The sequence below is a fragment of the Phacochoerus africanus genome, chromosome 3 (genome assembly GCF_016906955.1).
Source record: "Phacochoerus africanus isolate WHEZ1 chromosome 3, ROS_Pafr_v1, whole genome shotgun sequence".
NCBI classification, from domain to species: Eukaryota; Metazoa; Chordata; class Mammalia; order Artiodactyla; family Suidae; genus Phacochoerus; species Phacochoerus africanus.
In genome coordinates, this window is record NC_062546.1 from 172,083,214 (window position 1) to 172,099,805 (window position 16,592).

General features: G+C 36.8%; 1 protein-coding gene across 4 annotated transcripts in view; it reads left to right on the forward strand.

Annotated features, from left to right (window-relative positions):
- Positions 1-16,592, forward strand: part of NBEAL1 (neurobeachin like 1) — a 163,509-nt gene that overhangs the window by 33,738 nt on the left and 113,179 nt on the right. For all 4 annotated transcript variants that reach the window (XM_047773278.1, XM_047773280.1, XM_047773277.1 and 1 more), the window contains exons 5-7: positions 7,195-7,276; positions 8,125-8,252; positions 13,120-13,202. In XM_047773278.1, coding sequence (XP_047629234.1) covers positions 7,195-7,276; positions 8,125-8,252; positions 13,120-13,202 — 293 coding nt within the window. The remainder of the gene's footprint in view (positions 1-7,194; positions 7,277-8,124; positions 8,253-13,119; positions 13,203-16,592) is intronic.

The following is a 16,592-nucleotide window of genomic DNA, read 5'->3' on the forward strand; positions in this document are numbered from 1 at the left end:
ATTTATTTATTTATTTATTTATTTATTTATTTTTTGTCTTTTAGGCATTTCTTGGGCCGCTCCCGCGGCATATGGAGGTTCCCAGGCTAGGGGTCTAATCAGAGCTGTAGCCACTGGCCCACGCCAGAGCCACAGCAATGCAGGATCCGAGCCGCGTCTGCAACCTACACCCCAGCTCATGGCAATGCTGGATCGTTTAACCCACTGAGCAAGGCCAGGGATGGAACCCGCAACCTCATGGTTCCTAGTCGGATTCATTAACCACTGCACCATGACAGGAACTCCCTCAAGTTTTTTTTTTTCTTGCTGACAGATTTGCAACAGATCTAACAAGAACTTATTTGACTTATATTAAACCTAGGTACAGTGAAATGTTATACTTAATGTTGATGACTCTAAAGACGTGTCTGTATTAATTAGATCAACAAACTTAAACTAGCTTTAATACCAGGCATTAATATTGACTATTTTCCAGTTCATATGAACTTGAAAGTCATTGTGTGTAGCTTCTTTTATATTTAATTTGTAAGCACTTATTTTTAAATCAATTAAATAGAGTTTTTTATAAATTCAATTTTGATAATATTTTTCAGAGATAGAGCTATCACATATATATAATGGGTACACAGACATACAAACAGCTTAGCTAATTTTCCCCTGGAGTCTACAGAATATTATGGCCACACAATGTTGTTGTTATGTTTTATTATTATTATTATTGTTGTTGTTGTCTTTTTAGGGCCACACTTCCAGCATATCAAAGTTCCCAGGTGAGGGGGCAAATCAGGGCTGCAGCCTTAGCTTGAGGAAATACTGCATCCTTAACCCACTGAGTGAGGACAGGGATGGAACCCACATCCTCATGGATACTAGTTGGGTTCTTAACCTGCTGAGCCATAGCACGAACTCCTGTGGCCACACAATGTTGTAATAAAATACTATCTTTCTCTTAATCATAATGTCATAACTAAAATATTTCCCATTTCAAATAACAAAAGGTAAACAAGAAACACAAATTCACAAACCAGACTGGTCACAATCCCAAATTCTCCCCAAGCCTAGGGTGAGACCAGAATCTCATGTTTATCTCTTCCTTAACAACTTGACTGTGGTGCAAAAGACTGATGCTCATTAGGGTCAAAGGGTGGTGAGTTGCCACAGAACACAAAAGAGAGCTTTTGGGCTGGCACTAGCTCCAGCAGACTTACCCAGTCCTAGAACGCATTGGCTCTCAAAGGTGCAAGATTTCTTTTGATCAACCCAGAGGGAAAAGGCAGCTGGTGTCAGGCAGGGGCGAGATGGGGAGAGTCCTTGAAGCAATTGGTTTCGTCTGAGACATCCCCACAAATTTCCCTCATGAGACCAGCTAGCTACAAGTACCTGGCTTGTCATGACTGTCCTATCATGTTTTCATAGCTGGTGGCTCTACTCTGAAAGGGAGGCCCCGAGGACCTGACTCCTATAAGAGTGAGGTTCCATTTGGGTTGCCAAAATCTGTTACTCCTTATCACTAAATAGTCATTACTAGAGAGAGAGACAAATGTTGGGAGACAGGAAAGTTGTTTTGTTTTTTTTTGTTTTTTGTTTTTTGTTTTTTGCTATTTCTTTGGGCCGCTTTACTGTTCACAGGATATTTATTTATTTTGTCTCTTTGCTATTTCTTTGGGCCACTTCCGCGGCATATGGAGATTCCCAGGCTAGGGGTCTAATCGGAGCTGTAGCCAGCGGCCTACGCCAGAGCCACAGCAACGCGGGATCCGAGCCGCATCTGCAACCTACACCACAGCTCACGGCAACGCCGGATCGTTAACCCACTGAGCAAGGGCAGGGACCGAACCCGCAACCTCATGGTTCCTAGTCGGATTCGTTAACCACTGCACCACGACGGGAACTCCAGGAAAGTTTTTTTAATCAGAATGCCAGCAGTCTGAGGAGGTGGTGGACTCGATGTCCCCCCAAAGCTATCTCCCTAGATTCTCCATAGCCATAAAAGTTTTTTAAAGTATTAAAGGAAGTAATCTCAGTCATTGAGATAGAGGATCAGTGTCATCACCATCCCTCACTGTGTGCAGAATTATGTAGAGGCTTATTGACTTCCCGTGATCTTTAGATCCTGTGTTGTTCACACATGTAAGTGGTATCATGTGTTACTTGTCTTTCTCTTTCCGACTGACTTCACTTCGTATGATGATCTCTAGCAACATCCATGTTGTTACAAATGGCATTATTATTTCAATATTTTTTATGGCTGAGTAATAGTCTATTATATATATATTTATATATTTGTGTGTGTGTGTATATATATGTGTATATATATATATATAAACATAAAATCCTCAATTGTCTTCATTCATTCGTCGACAGACATTTAGGTTGTTTCCATGTCTTGACTATTGTGAATAGTCCTGTGCATAGGGGTGCACGATGAAATCTGTTTTTTTTAATGTAAATATTTATACCTATAAAATTCTACTTTTCCACCACTTTCATGGCTTCTCATAAAGTTTTGGTAAGTCCTGTTTTCCTTTTCATTCATCTCAGGTATTTTCTAATTTCTGTTGTGACTTCTTTGATTCATTGATTATTTTTAAATGTTTTGGTTAATTTACACAGTTGTGTGAATTTTTCAGTTTTCTTTTTGTTACCGATTTTTAACTTCATCCTTTTGAGGTTAAAGAAGATAACTTTGTATAATATCTATCATTTAAAATTTGTTAAGACTTAATTTGTGGCCTCAGTACCTGTTCTGTAAAATGTCCCAGGTGCACTTGAGAAGAAAGTATGTTCTCTTGTTGTGTAGGGTGATCTGTACATGTCATACCTGTTTGGTTTACTGTGTTAATTAAGTCCTCTGCTTTCTTGTTCTGGCTTTCTTGTTTCTTGTTTTGTTGATTATTCCAGATAAGGTATTGAATTCTCCACCTTTTGATGTAGACCTCTATATTTCTTTCTTCAATTGTGTCAATATTTGCTTCCTTGTATTTTGATGGTCCTTCATTAGATACATCAATGTTTATAATAGTTATATCTTCTTGCTAGTATTGTTCCTTTGTTATATGTATATTATGTATATTTACATTGTACCTTTTAAAAATATATAATGTCCTTTGTCTCTTATAATCTTTTTTTTTGACCTAAAGCTTATTTTGTCTGATATTGTATAGCAACCCCTACTCGCTTTGAGTTACTATTTGCAAGGGCTATCTTTTTTTTCTCCTTTTACTTTCAACTTATTTGTGTCTTTGGACATCAAGTAGATAGTATATAATTTGTTCATGTGTTTGTATCCATTCTGCCATTTTCTGTCTTTTGACTCAAAATTTAGTCCATCTTACACTGAAAGTAATTATTCCTAAGGAGGGACTTGTTATTGGGCTATTTGTTTTTTTCTTTTTTTCTTTTTTGCTATTTGTTTTCTTTATGCCTCAAAACATAAGATTTTTGTCTCTCATTCCCTAAATTACTGTCTTCGTTTTTAGTTGACTCTGTGGTGAAATGTTCACATTCCTTTATTATATTCTTTTGTATAATTCGAAGCTATTTTCTTTCTGATGACATTGGTATTTCATATAACATTCTAAAGTTATAATATTCTAATTTATACCACCTTTCCTTCAATAACATATAGAAACTCTGGTCTTTTATGGCTCGGTCCCTACTCTTTTTGGTTGTTGATGTTACAAAATTACATTCATGCATCGTTTGCCCCAAAACATTAGCTAATAATTACTTAAAGTGCATTAGTCTCTTAAATTATGTATAAAACAAAATTTGGATTACTAACTAAAGTTATCGTGATGCCAGTTTTTACACTACAATAACTTTTTTCTTTATATATAATCTCTTAAATATATAAAAACAACGCAGTTACAAACCATGGCTACAATAAAATTGATGTTTTTAATTGCCCATGTATTTACCTTCATTGAGATCTTTATTTTTCCATATAGCTTTGAGTTACTGTCTAGTGCTCATACCTTTCATCCTGAGCATTTTTTTGCAGGGTAGATCTAGTGGTCACAGACTCTCTTACCTCTTTCTTCCTCATTTTGAAGAACATTTTGCCAGATACAGAATTGTTGCTTGGTGGTTTTTCCTTTTGGTACTTTGCATTTATCATCCTGCTATCTTCTGGCCTAAGTTTCTGATTAGAAATCTGCTTATAATTGTATTGAGGATTCTTTGTAACATGTGATGATTTACTTCTCTCTTCCTGCTTTCAAGATTCTCTCTCTCTCTGTCTTTAGCCATGCCTGTAGCATGCAGAAGTTCGACCCCAGGGATCTAACCTGGCCACATCAACGAGCCAAGCCACAGTGGTGACAATGCTGGATCCTTATCACACTAGGCCACCATCAAACTCTCCCCTCTTTTTTTTTTAAAGTTTGATTATAACATGTGGTCTCAGTATGGGTGTCTTTGAGTTCACCTTACTTGGAGTTCACTGAGCTTCTTGGCTGTTCATATTCGTTTGTTTCCTCAAATTTGGAAAGTTTTTAGTCATTATTTCTTCAAATATTCTCTCTTCCTCTTTTTCTTTCTCCTCTTTCCCTGGGACTCAATCTTTTTCTTTCTTTTCCTCAGACTTGATAATTTCCATTGTGCTATCTTCAAGTTCACTGATTCTTCTGCCTGCTCAAATCTGCCCTTCAATTCCTCTAGTGAATTTTTCATAATAGTGTTGTACTTTTTAGCTTCACAGTTTCTTTCTAGTTTCTTTTTAATTTTTTTCTTCTTATTGATATTTCCGTTTTGTTTGTACAGTAACTTGACTTTCTCCACTTCTTCCTTTTGTACTTTGAGCATCTTGAAGACAGTTATTTTGAAATCTTTGTTTAGTAGATCTTTTTCGGGGAGTTTCTGTTGATTTTTTTCTTTCAACTGGGCCATATATATCATTCTTTGATTGCCTTTTGATTTTTTTTTTGTTTTTTGCTTTTTGCTTTTTAGGGCCGCACTCGTGGCATGTGGAAGTTCTCAGACCAGGGGTCGAATCAGAGCTGCCGCTGCTGGCCTACACCATAGCCACAGCAATGCCAGATCTGAGCCACATCTGCAACCTACACCACAGCTTGTTGCAACACTAGATACTTAACCCACTGACCAAGGCCAGGGATTGAACCCACATCCTCATGGATACTAGTCAGGTTTGTAACCTGCTGAACCACTCCAGGAACTCCCTGATTTTTGTTTTTGTTGAATACTGGGCATTTGACTCTAATAATGTGGTAACTCTGAAAATCCCTTTTCAGGAGTTTGCTGCTTATTTGTATTATTTTTGTTTATTGCTTTTGTCTTTGATTTTTAGAGATAGTGTGCTGACAATAACCTAACTTGTAAACATAAAGTCTGCTTAGATCTTTCCTGACCCTTTTCCTCAGCATGTGTGGTCACTCTCATTTCCTCCATTTATGCCATTGTTTTTAAATGTCTGAGTCCTTAATATCGGGCTCCTGAAAGGGAAAAAAACAAAAGATGAAGAGGGGAAGAGGAATGGCTCTCAAAGGCCCCTGGAATTTACTTCAGCCAGAGGTGTAGAGGCTTCCAACAGCAGGGGAGGTGCAACTCTTGGTTTGCACCTCTGTAATCATAAGCTGCAATCAGTGATCAGAGCACAGATCCCCAATATTTGAAGGACAGGGTCTTTTTGCCTGCCTTAGTTCCTGTCAGCTCTTAGCAAGCTGCTTCTGAACATGTGCACAGCTGCTTACCACATCTGGGTTTGGGGATTGGTAGTGCTACCATGCTAATAGCTGAAGTGGACCAAAATTTAGGACATAATTGTAATTTACCATCCGAATTTTCTAGTTACATCAAACTGTTTCTTGCAGTGTAGCTGTTTTCTAGGTAGGAAGACAGATTCCTGGTGCTTCCTCCTTGGCTACCTTCCTGAAATCCTCTCTAGGGGTTTTGAATTTTACCTCTGCCTTTACCTTTTGCTTTCTCAAAGATGTCATGCCAGTCTGGCTTCTTAGAGTAAGAACTCAGTTGATTCAGTTAATCTTTCCCATTCTTTTAGCATCTACTGGGTTTTAAGATATAATGTGTTTTTCAGGGTATCTCAGAACATAATAGAGTTTTTTGTCTTAATAGAATTTTTTTAATATGCCAAGAAGAAGATGGATGATGTTAGAGTTCATGTTAGCATTTTATGTGTCATACCTCAGTCTTGTTAAAATGAAACAGGGAGTTCCTTGGTGACTCAATAGGTTAAGGATCCAGCGTTGCCACTGCTGTGGCAAGAGTTCGATCCCTGGCATGGTAAGTTCAGCATGCCATGGGCGTGGCAAAAAAAAAAAAAAAGGAATAAAAATGAGGGCCATTTTGTAAAAAAAAAAAAAAAACGCAAAGAAATTGTTGACCCATTGACCAAGCAAGGCATGTACTGTGACCTCTTGGAGTTTGTATAGATGCCCACCAAGCCTTTTTAACATAGCTGAGGAGATAAATTATGAGTAAAAAGGGAACTATAATTTCGGAAAACAAGTTGAAAACTATAAAACTACACAGCATGTGGCATAAAGGCAATGATATGTATAAAAACCAAGCTAAGGATCTGCACAGAGAAATAGTAACAAACCTGGAAAGAAATAATCCAAAATTTATGTAGTTGCTGTTGTTCAGGTTGTAAGAATATTAGTGACTTTTTCTCTTCTATTTCTGCTTTGTGATATTTTTGAATTTTTCTTAATAAATGGTAATAACATGTATTTCTTAAACATTCTCTGTTGATAGTAGTTAAATGTCATTTGATGGATTTCCCATTGTGGCTCAGCAGTAACCACACTGACTAGTATCCATGAAGATGCAGGTTTTGATCCCTGGCCTCAGCTCATTGGGTTAAGGATTGGCATTGCTGTGAGATGCAGTGTAGGTCACAGACTCGGCTCAATCCTGCATTGCTATGGCTGTGACACAGGCTGGCAGCTGCAGCTCAGATTTGACCACTAGCCTGGGAACTTACGTATGTTGCAGGTGCAGCCCTAAAAAGAAAAAGAAAAAAAAAATGCTTCGTGAGATATATTTCACATTCAGTAGAAAAGCAATTATATGTAACCATATTGATTTTGTTTGAATAAATGTTATTTGTATTTCATTTGCTAACATGCATTCTCAAAATCAAGCTGAATACATGAACATACATTTTTCTTAGTATTCACATGTAATAAATATATGACTGTTTTTTCTTCACAGAAATCTGTCTAATGTAGAAGAAATTGGGACCTGCTCATACATCAATCATGTCATCACTATGACAACACTCTATATTCAGCAAGTAGGTGTGAATTAATATATTCATTTTTGTTTATTGAGAATAACTAGTTTTTATTTTTTAAAATATTATGGTAAAGTTAATTTTTTAAAGGAGGTGATAATTGAGAAGATCATTAAAATTGTCATTGGGTACTTACATATATATGTCAGGGATCTTATACATATTATCTAAAAGTAATCAGTTACTAATACATTTTGTCATTTTAATTTAAAAATTGAAGTGTTTTATAAATGGCTTTATGAAGTGACACAATTTTTCATTTTATGTATTTATTACTTATTCATCAAATAGCCCTCTTATTGAAAGCATCTTTTTTTTTTTGTCTTTTGTCTTTTTTGTCTTTTTGTCTGTTGTTGTTGTTGCTATTTCTTGGGCCGCTCCCGCGGCATATGGAGATTCCCAGGCTAGGGGTTGAATCAGAGCTGTAGCCACCGGCCTACGCCAGAGCCACAGCAACGTGGGATCCGAGCCTTGTCTGCAACCTACACCACAGCTCATGGCAACGCCGGATCGTTAACCCACTGAGCAAGGGCAGGGACCGAACCCGCAACCTCATGGTTCCTAGTCGGATTCGTTAACCACTGCGCCACGACGGGAACTCCGAAAGCATCTTTTTTGGAAGGATGTTTGGCTATCTATTTGCAATCCTTCCTGGTAAATACTTAAAATTTGAAAGGTTTTATCCAGTCCATATGATTAACTGACCTTCTACAGACTCAAATGGGACTAAACTTATTCCAATAAAATTATTTATTATTATATAATGAATGAAACATGCAGTTTTTAATGATGTATGTTATACAGCTTAATATTTTTCAGTACATATAATTTTATGTTTAAATTTTCAGTTAAAAAGCAAAAAAAAAGAGAAGGAATTGGCAGATCAGACATCTATTGAAGAATTTGTGATCCATGCATTGGCATTTTGTGAAAGTTTATATGACCCATATCGGAATTGGAGGCATAGAATTTCAGGGTATGTCTTATAAATCAAATGTTCATTTAAAACGTGAATGTCATATATATACAGTTCTTCAAAGCAAGTCTCATTCTCCATGAAAGCAATTGGTAAGATGTGTCTAAGACCCCTATTTCTATCTCTGAGATAGAGAACTACATTGGAGGTAATGAATTAGTCATAAATGCCACTTCTAGATAACAGATTTACTCTGAACTTTTATTTGTAATGCAATTGAATGCTAATAATCTGATAAGAAAGTCTCAGAATACAATAGTATCAAGTAGAGTGTACAAATTTTTCAAGGAGCTTTTCTCTTTTTTTAAAGAATATTTCATAATTTGAAAATGAATTTTAACAGTATTTTGTGTATCTGTTTTTAATTGCAGAGCTTATGTCAGTCAGGAAAACACCAGTGACCTCAGGAAGCAGCTATTTCTTTGGGGCTGTGGGAACAAAGGGAAGAGATTGGAGTTTCAGAAACTAGAAGTTGAAGGAGACTCTGCAGTGCTTGGTCTCAGTCTTCTGAGGAAAGAGCTCTTAGGCAGTGCTGGTATCACTAGCAGTCAAAAAGGGGCTGGTTAAGAACTGTTGTCGGGAGTTCCTGTGTGGCTCAGTGGGATGAGGATCCTGCATTCTCACTACAGTGGCTCAGGTTGATGCTGTGTGTGGGTTTGATCCCTGGCTCAGGTATTTCTGCAGGCTCTGGGTATGCCAAAAAAAAAAAAAAAAGAAAAGAAAACAAAGAAAGAAGTAGAACTATTTGGCTGGTAAAAAAAAAAAAAAAGAGGACTAAGGAGTCAGTCCCCCTTTCATTCTTTCAACCTTTCAGGCTCCATTAGTATCCATTATTGATGAACTCAACAGGGAGGTAGCTGGAGAAAAATATAGTTTGCAGAATGCCTGTCCCAGCATCACAAAGCAGGTGGAACATAGGATACTGGATTTGGACCTTGGTGACAATGGCATAATTACTAGTACTCAACTCAAAGAGAAGAGTTTAAAAACTCCTATGTCTTTCTTACCTGTGGGCAAGGAATAAGATTTGTATAATCACCCACAGTCAGTTTCTTTTTTAAGTCTCCCAAATCTCAAGACTTTTTTCATTTTTTCATTGTCAATCTAACTTGACCCACTTATAACCAATTCCTACTTCCTGCAACATCTCATTACTAAAAATGTTTATTTTTTATAGGCTTTTCAGGTTTTTTAGTGTAGTATGCCTTCACTTGGAATAGGCACCATTAGATGATGGTGAAGAATTGGTAACTGAGGGACATATGTGTAGACTATATGGTAGTACTTTGTATGTTCCATATAGTGATATTTTATTGAAATAACACCTCTTTTAGTTAAAGCAGGAAGTATCAAGTAGAAATAATAGGAACATATACCTCGGTTATTAAATAATCCTGTCTGCTTGTTTATAAATTTGCTCTCCTTTCTGTATTGAAAGAAGTAATCTTTAGTGGTTCTCCATAGAAACAGAAAGAGCAGGTTTGTGTAGAGGAGGAGTTTTATTGTAAGCAGTTGCCTCACGTAAGTACAGAGGCTGGCAAATCTAGACCTGCAATGTGGGCTGGCGGGCTTGTGACCCAGGAGAGCCACTGGTGCAGTTAGAGTTCGAAGGCTAAAGAGCCAGTGTCCCAGTTCGAGCCCCAGTTCAAAGGCAGTCAGGCTGGGGATTCAGAACTGACAGTGCAGGTGAAGTCAGAGGGCAGTCTGCTGGAGAATTCCCCCTTGCGTGGAAATGCCAGTCTTTTGGTTCTACTCAGGCTTTCAACTCATTTGATGAGGCACTTTTTGGAGGCAGTTCTTTTACCCACAGGTTACCAATTTAAATGTTAATCTTATCTAACACCCTCCAAGTTGACAGAATTAACCATCACACTGTTCTCATACTTTTAATAGGAAGGTACTAATGACCTCCCAAATACTTCCTTCTCTATTTTGAGCTTTTTTTTTTTTTTTTTTTTTTTTTTTGCTTTTTAGGCCCGCACCTGTGGCATATGGAAGTTCCCAGGCTAAGAGTCGAAATGGAGCTGCAGCTGCCAGCCTATGCCACAGCTACAGGCACAGCTGAGCTATGTCTGCAATCTACACCACAGCTCACGGCAACACTGGATCCTTAACCCACTGAACAAGGCCAGGGATTGAACCTGTATCCTCATGGATACTAACTGGTTTCTTAGTCGGCTGAGCCAAAGCAGGAACTCCCTCTACTGAGCACTAATATGTCTTTTTCCAGTAAGAAAGTGCTCTGCATTTTTCTCGGCAAAGATGTTGTATCAGATAGGATAAGCTGCAGTAACTCACAATAGATTAGAATACCAAAGATTTATTTCTTATTCATGTTCTCTGTCTACTGTGACTGTGATGAGTAGAGGGAGCCTACTCTACTCATCAGAGTCACTCCACATCCTAAACCAGCAGAAAAGCAAGCATCTAAGGCCTTGCTAGTTACCATGTGAGAAAGAAAAGAAGCTCTGAAATTTCTCACATTGGCAAATTATTGCTCTTTTTTGGTCATGATACATCTCACTTTCATTCAGAGCTCATTGGCCGGGACTAGTCACATGTACCCATCTACTACAGCGAGACCAAAGAGTTAGGTCTACCTCGTGACTGGAAGGGGTAAACATGGAAATAGTTGACAGCACTGTCACTGCCTTTTGTCTCTGCCTGTGTACTGCTCTTTAAAAATTCAAAGAGGCACGTGATTTAAGTGCTCCGTTTGTCGCCTTTTTACTCATTTGGCCCTTTGGTTCTCAACCAGTCATTGTTGCCTCTATTTTGACATTTATGCTGGCGTTTCTTAAGGAAATCATATCTCTTCTTCTCACTGTTGCTACTTACCCACACCCTCCCCCACCTTAGAATTGTCAGTAATGGCAAATCTAAGATAAGATTTTAAGTTTTGAAACAATGACAAAGAATTTTTCCTTAAAGACAGGAAGACTTATAGGAGGAGGAACATAGTATCAGTATGACAATGGCAAAAGAAAGGCTTTTAAAGGAATCTTTAAGAGCAAAATGAAAGTAAAGGTGGGAGAAAGAGAGAAGATGTAAAAAAGTAGATCCAAGAACAGATTGAACCAAATTAAGTAAAATTGGTAATTGAAAACAAAAACAACTGAGAGCCAAAAACAAGAAGAAAACTTTTAAACATTAGAATATAGAAAGAGAATTCTGTAAGTGCCATGTGACAACAAGAAGGAGTAGAGGATGAGTGGTGGCATTTTGTGAATGTGTGTAAATATGTATGCCAGGAGTTATGCTGGCACTGTCTGTGTATTATATCTAATAGGCATAACAATTTTGCTGGGAACAATATGAACTAATTCCGAGGTAAATGGTAAAAGCAGAGAGTCAGACTTGATTTTCTTTGACTTTGATAAAATGTAATGCAGATAAATCATAAAAGTAGGGGAAATCTATAGCTGTGGAAGACCTATAGAAGGGAACTATAGCAACAACTTAGACTTTATGTATTATTCTGATTCTGAAGTTAGATGGAAATTTGGCATATATTTTCTTATTGTTTATGATTGTTGCTTACAAAATGGCTAAAACAGTTTAGAACAGATTTAATCATAAAACAGTTTAGAACAGATTTAATCAAATTAGCATAATTCCAAACAGAGCCTTTTAAAAGTGTATTTCTTATTTGATGAAATATATGGATTTTTTTCATATCTTTATATGTAATTTGATTTAATTAATAGATTTGACTAATATATTAACCCAATTTTGATTCTATTAGTAGAATCTATCTTTTTTTTTTTTTTGGTCTTTTTGAGTTTTCTAGGGCTGTTTCCATGGCATATGGAGGTTCCTAGGCTAGGGGTCTAATTGCAGCTGTTGCCGCTGGCCTATACCACAGCTCACGGCAACGCTGGATCCTTAACCTACTGAGCAAGGCCAGGGATCGAACCCGCAACCTCATGTTTACTAGTTGGATTCGTTAACCACTGTGCCAGGACGGGAACTCCTAGAATCTATCATATTTAGAAAGATTTCTTCAAATGACACTAAAATAAGTGTAGGGAAAGCAGTCTTTCCTGAAAATGACTTATTCATTCAAGCATTTATTTAAAAATACATTTATTGAGTGCCTACTTTGTGCCCAATGTAAGATTAGTAGGATTCACTGACTGCCCACAGAGAAAAATAATTTATATTAACTTATGCCTTGGGGCTTCTACTGGCCAAATCTGGGATATATACCCAAATATGATTAATTTCAGTGTTGGATTGATGAAGAGAGAGAGAAAGAGAGGGGAGAAGAGGGGGCTCTTACTTACATTAGAAGGCCAAATGCCAATTAGTAATGTACAGGGGAGCTGGTGTTAGAAAAAAAAAATTCAGCATTTTTCACGTTATAGGAAAGATGTGGATCATGATGCTAAGTCTAGGGAGAGCAGTTTTGATAAGGAGCATGGTTTTTGCATGGTTTTAAAATGTTTCTCCATTGATTACTTACTTGTTGCAAAGGAAAAATTGGTAATTATTTTGTATACTACTGGGCAGTACATTGACCAGATGAACAAAATTAAAATCTTCATTGAGAAGCAGGTGGACATCCTGTGCCTCCGACTGTGATGGTCTAAAAAGGACTCATCATTGCTTATCTATAGTCCAGCTATGTTTCACTGTTAATCGTTCCAGCTTTTTTTTTTGCATAATTCAAAACAAATTATTTTAATTAGTGAGTATTCAAATTATTGGCTAGACTTCCTTTTTAAGATTGTGTCAATCCTAGAGATGTATTATTAAGTACACAAATCAAAAGTACAATATTAAATTTATTTTATAATTGTTTTTGTAATTGTGCTCTCCATACTTGCCCATGTTATAATTTGGTACTAACTTCTTTTTAACATAGACGAATCCTTAGTACTGTGGAAAAGAGCAGACAGAAATATAAGCCAGCTTCTCTCACAGTGGAGTTTGTCCCTTTCTTTTATCGTAAGTAACAGCTCTAATTTCCCTTGCTTTGATTCTGATATTACACTGATTATTCCTTATCTTATTCTGACCTTGATTTGGCTTTGTGTATTTATAGGATAAAGATTCTAAGACCCTCTTACTGGAATTCCATGTTTTGTTGTGATTATTGTTCTTGGTTAATTTAGTTTATTTATTGTTCTAAAAGTGTTTTGAGAATAGCTAAATGTTTTAATGACGGTACTACATTTTAGAACATCAGAATTTTTACTGTAAATAAACTTGAGAGAATTGACCCCTATATTATGTGACCTATGTGGAATCTAGTTTTCTTTCCTTTTTTTTTTTTTGGCTTTTTAGGGCTGCACCCATGGCATATAGAAGTTTCTAGGCTAGGGGTTGAATCGGAGCTACAGCTGCCAATCTACACCACAGCCACAGCAATGCCAGATCTGAGCCATGTGGTGACCTACACCATAGCTGAGGGTAACACCAGATCCTTAACCCACTGAGCAAGGCCAGGGATCGAACCTGTGTCCTCATGAATACTAGTCAGGTTTGTTTTTGCTGAGCCACAACAGGAACTCCTAGTTTTCTTTCTTTTTAAAAAAATTATGCCATATTTTAAGAATATAGAACATTTTGCAAATTATAAAGGGAATACCTTGTATTTCCTGCTGAAATTTGTCATATCTTAATGTTTTGCTATATATGTTTCAGTTTTCTTTCTTTTCTCCCCTAAGAAATAAAATAAGACAAATAGTCCTTTGGAGGGCATTTAGTCCTGTCCAAAATGTATATAAGACATTTGGCCATGCCAGAAGATCCTTAATGTTTGGTCCTATTCAAAATGAGCATATTTGGTTCATGCCACATGGTTTTGGAAAGGACGAAATGTCTGCTAACCAGTCCTTTGTTTGATTGCTTGGTGGAGATGATTGCAGTGCCTAATTTGCTTATCCACCAGTGGTGATGTTGGCTTCAGCTAGATAATCAACTTGCATGTCCACAGTAGGAAACTCAGCATGCCAGTAGAATAGTGTAGGTGTTTCTATTCAGGAAGAGATCTTGCAACATTCCAAAGGCTTCTTGGGTTTTCTAAGGGAAGGTATGAGACCAAATTGATGGGTGTGTGAGCCACCCTGGCTTTGAAGTGCAGTATCCCATAGAAGTCATTTATACCTTGTAATAACCTGTGAATGTAACTTCCAAATCCTAGGAAGGGAAATACCTAAATTACAGGTTACACTATCGTCAGGGAAGCCAAAGGTGATGAATTCCTATCAGTTGTTTATAGTTATCATAGTCCAGATCAAAGGCCATTGTTACCATAAGCAATGTTGCCTTGTAACTAATTTGTCACCGTTACTGTCAGATTTTCAGTGATGTAATTCTTGGTCCATTTTCCTATTGAGAAGGAGAAAGAATTTTTCATGCCCCTTGATAATAACCATTATTCACAGTAGTAATAATGAAATCTTTTGATTATAAAAATATTTTTTCCTTTTGTAATTTTGCAAGTCATCCTTGGGATGGTATTTTAGCAAAGAGTGAATATCTTGTTTTTCAACATTTTTTTTTTTTCCATTTTTGGCTGCCCTGTGGTGTATGGAGTTCCCAGGCCAGGGATCAGATCCCAGCTGCAGCAACCCTGGATCCTTAACCCCCTATGCTAGGCTGGGATCGAACTTACGTCCCAGCATTCCCAAGATGCCACAGTAGGAACTCCTTTCAGTGTTTTTTTTTCGTCTAGTATTTTTGCATCCATTGAAAATACATACCTGGATTAGTTATTTCCTTGAGGGTTGCAATATTGTGGTCTTCAAATTCTGTCCTTATACTTCTAAGGATAAGGAGTTGTATACAATCCTGTTGTATTCTGTATACAATCGGCTGTTATATTCTGTAAAAAAGATTTTTCTTTCATAAACTACAATTGTTCCTAAAAAGGCTGGGCAGAATACTTAAATTTTTCTTTTTTTTGCTGTCTGTTTTCAAAATGAGTTCAAGTAGTAGTTACTTCTAGTGGGGCAAATAAGTTTTATTACTCTCTTTTTTGTGTATCATTGTGGATTCACTGAATTTTATTTATGCAGTGTTTTACAATCAGTTATAGTCTTTGATGCTAAAATTGTTCCACACTTGATCACTGAGAGTATTTTCTCCTTTTCAGTTTGCCTTTTCATTTAGTTGAGTCTTTTTAAACGTAGAAGTTTTAAATATTAATGGAATCTAATTTATGAATTTTTTCTTTTATGATTGTGGTTTTTGTGTTTTACCAAAGAAATCTTGCTTACCTTAAGGTCGTGAAGATTTTCTCTTTGTTTCTTTTTTTTTCCCCTCTGTTAAGTCAGTTATCTGTTTTGAGTTAATATTTTCTACCTAGCATAAGATGTTTCATTATTGTTCCAGCAACATTTGTTGAAAAAGCCGTTCTTTCTTCCATAGAGTTACCTTGGCACATTTGTCAAAAATCAGTTGACTATAAATGTGGGTCGATTTCAGGATTCTCTTTGTTTGTTCCATATGTCTGCCTTCATGCTGTTACCACACTGCATTGATTATTGTGACTTTATACTAAGTTCTAAACTCATTAAGCCTTCTAACTTTGTTCTTCCTTTTCAAGTTGTTTTCGCTATTCTGGATCCCTTGCATTTTTATATGTTTTAGAATCCATTTTTCAATGTTGTTACAAAAAGGCCTGCTGGGACTTTGGGGATTGTCCTCAATCTGTGGAACCATTTGAGAATTGCCACTTTAACAATACTGAGACTTCCAATTCATGAACTTGCTGTATCTCATTGTTTATTTGTATGTTACTTGTTTCTAAAATCAGTATTTTGTAGTTTTCAGTGTATAAATTGTAACATATTTTGTTAATTTACCCCAAAATATTTATTCCAAGTACTTGTAATTGTGAAGTCTTTAAAATAAACTATTGCAGAAAAAAAAAAAGGCTTATCTTCAGGCTTATTTTTGATAACGAAATGTCCCTTTCTATCCATGATAATAGTCCTTGCTTTGCCTTGATTAATATTCCTTGCCTGTTTTGTCAGATACTAACATAGTATCTGATACTCCAGCGGTCTTATGGTTACAGTTTACATTGTGTATCTTTTTACATTCTCTGTGTGTGTTCTGTGTGTCCTCTGTGGCTGAACAGAGCTCTATCATCTTTGTGAAGTTTTACAGTTCAGCTTGCAACTAACTTCTTGTTAGGTTTTTCCATCTTGTGTGACTCCATGCTGTAATTTAGGATTGGTACTTGGGCTTAAAGTGAGCCTTTTGAATATTCTGCATTGCTTTCTCTGTATACCTCCCTCCATTCCACTATTGCTTCACAAATTCCAGTTGCCTAGGCCTCCTCAAACTTTTTGTCTGTCTCCTTACTCAGCAGTCTGTCAATACATT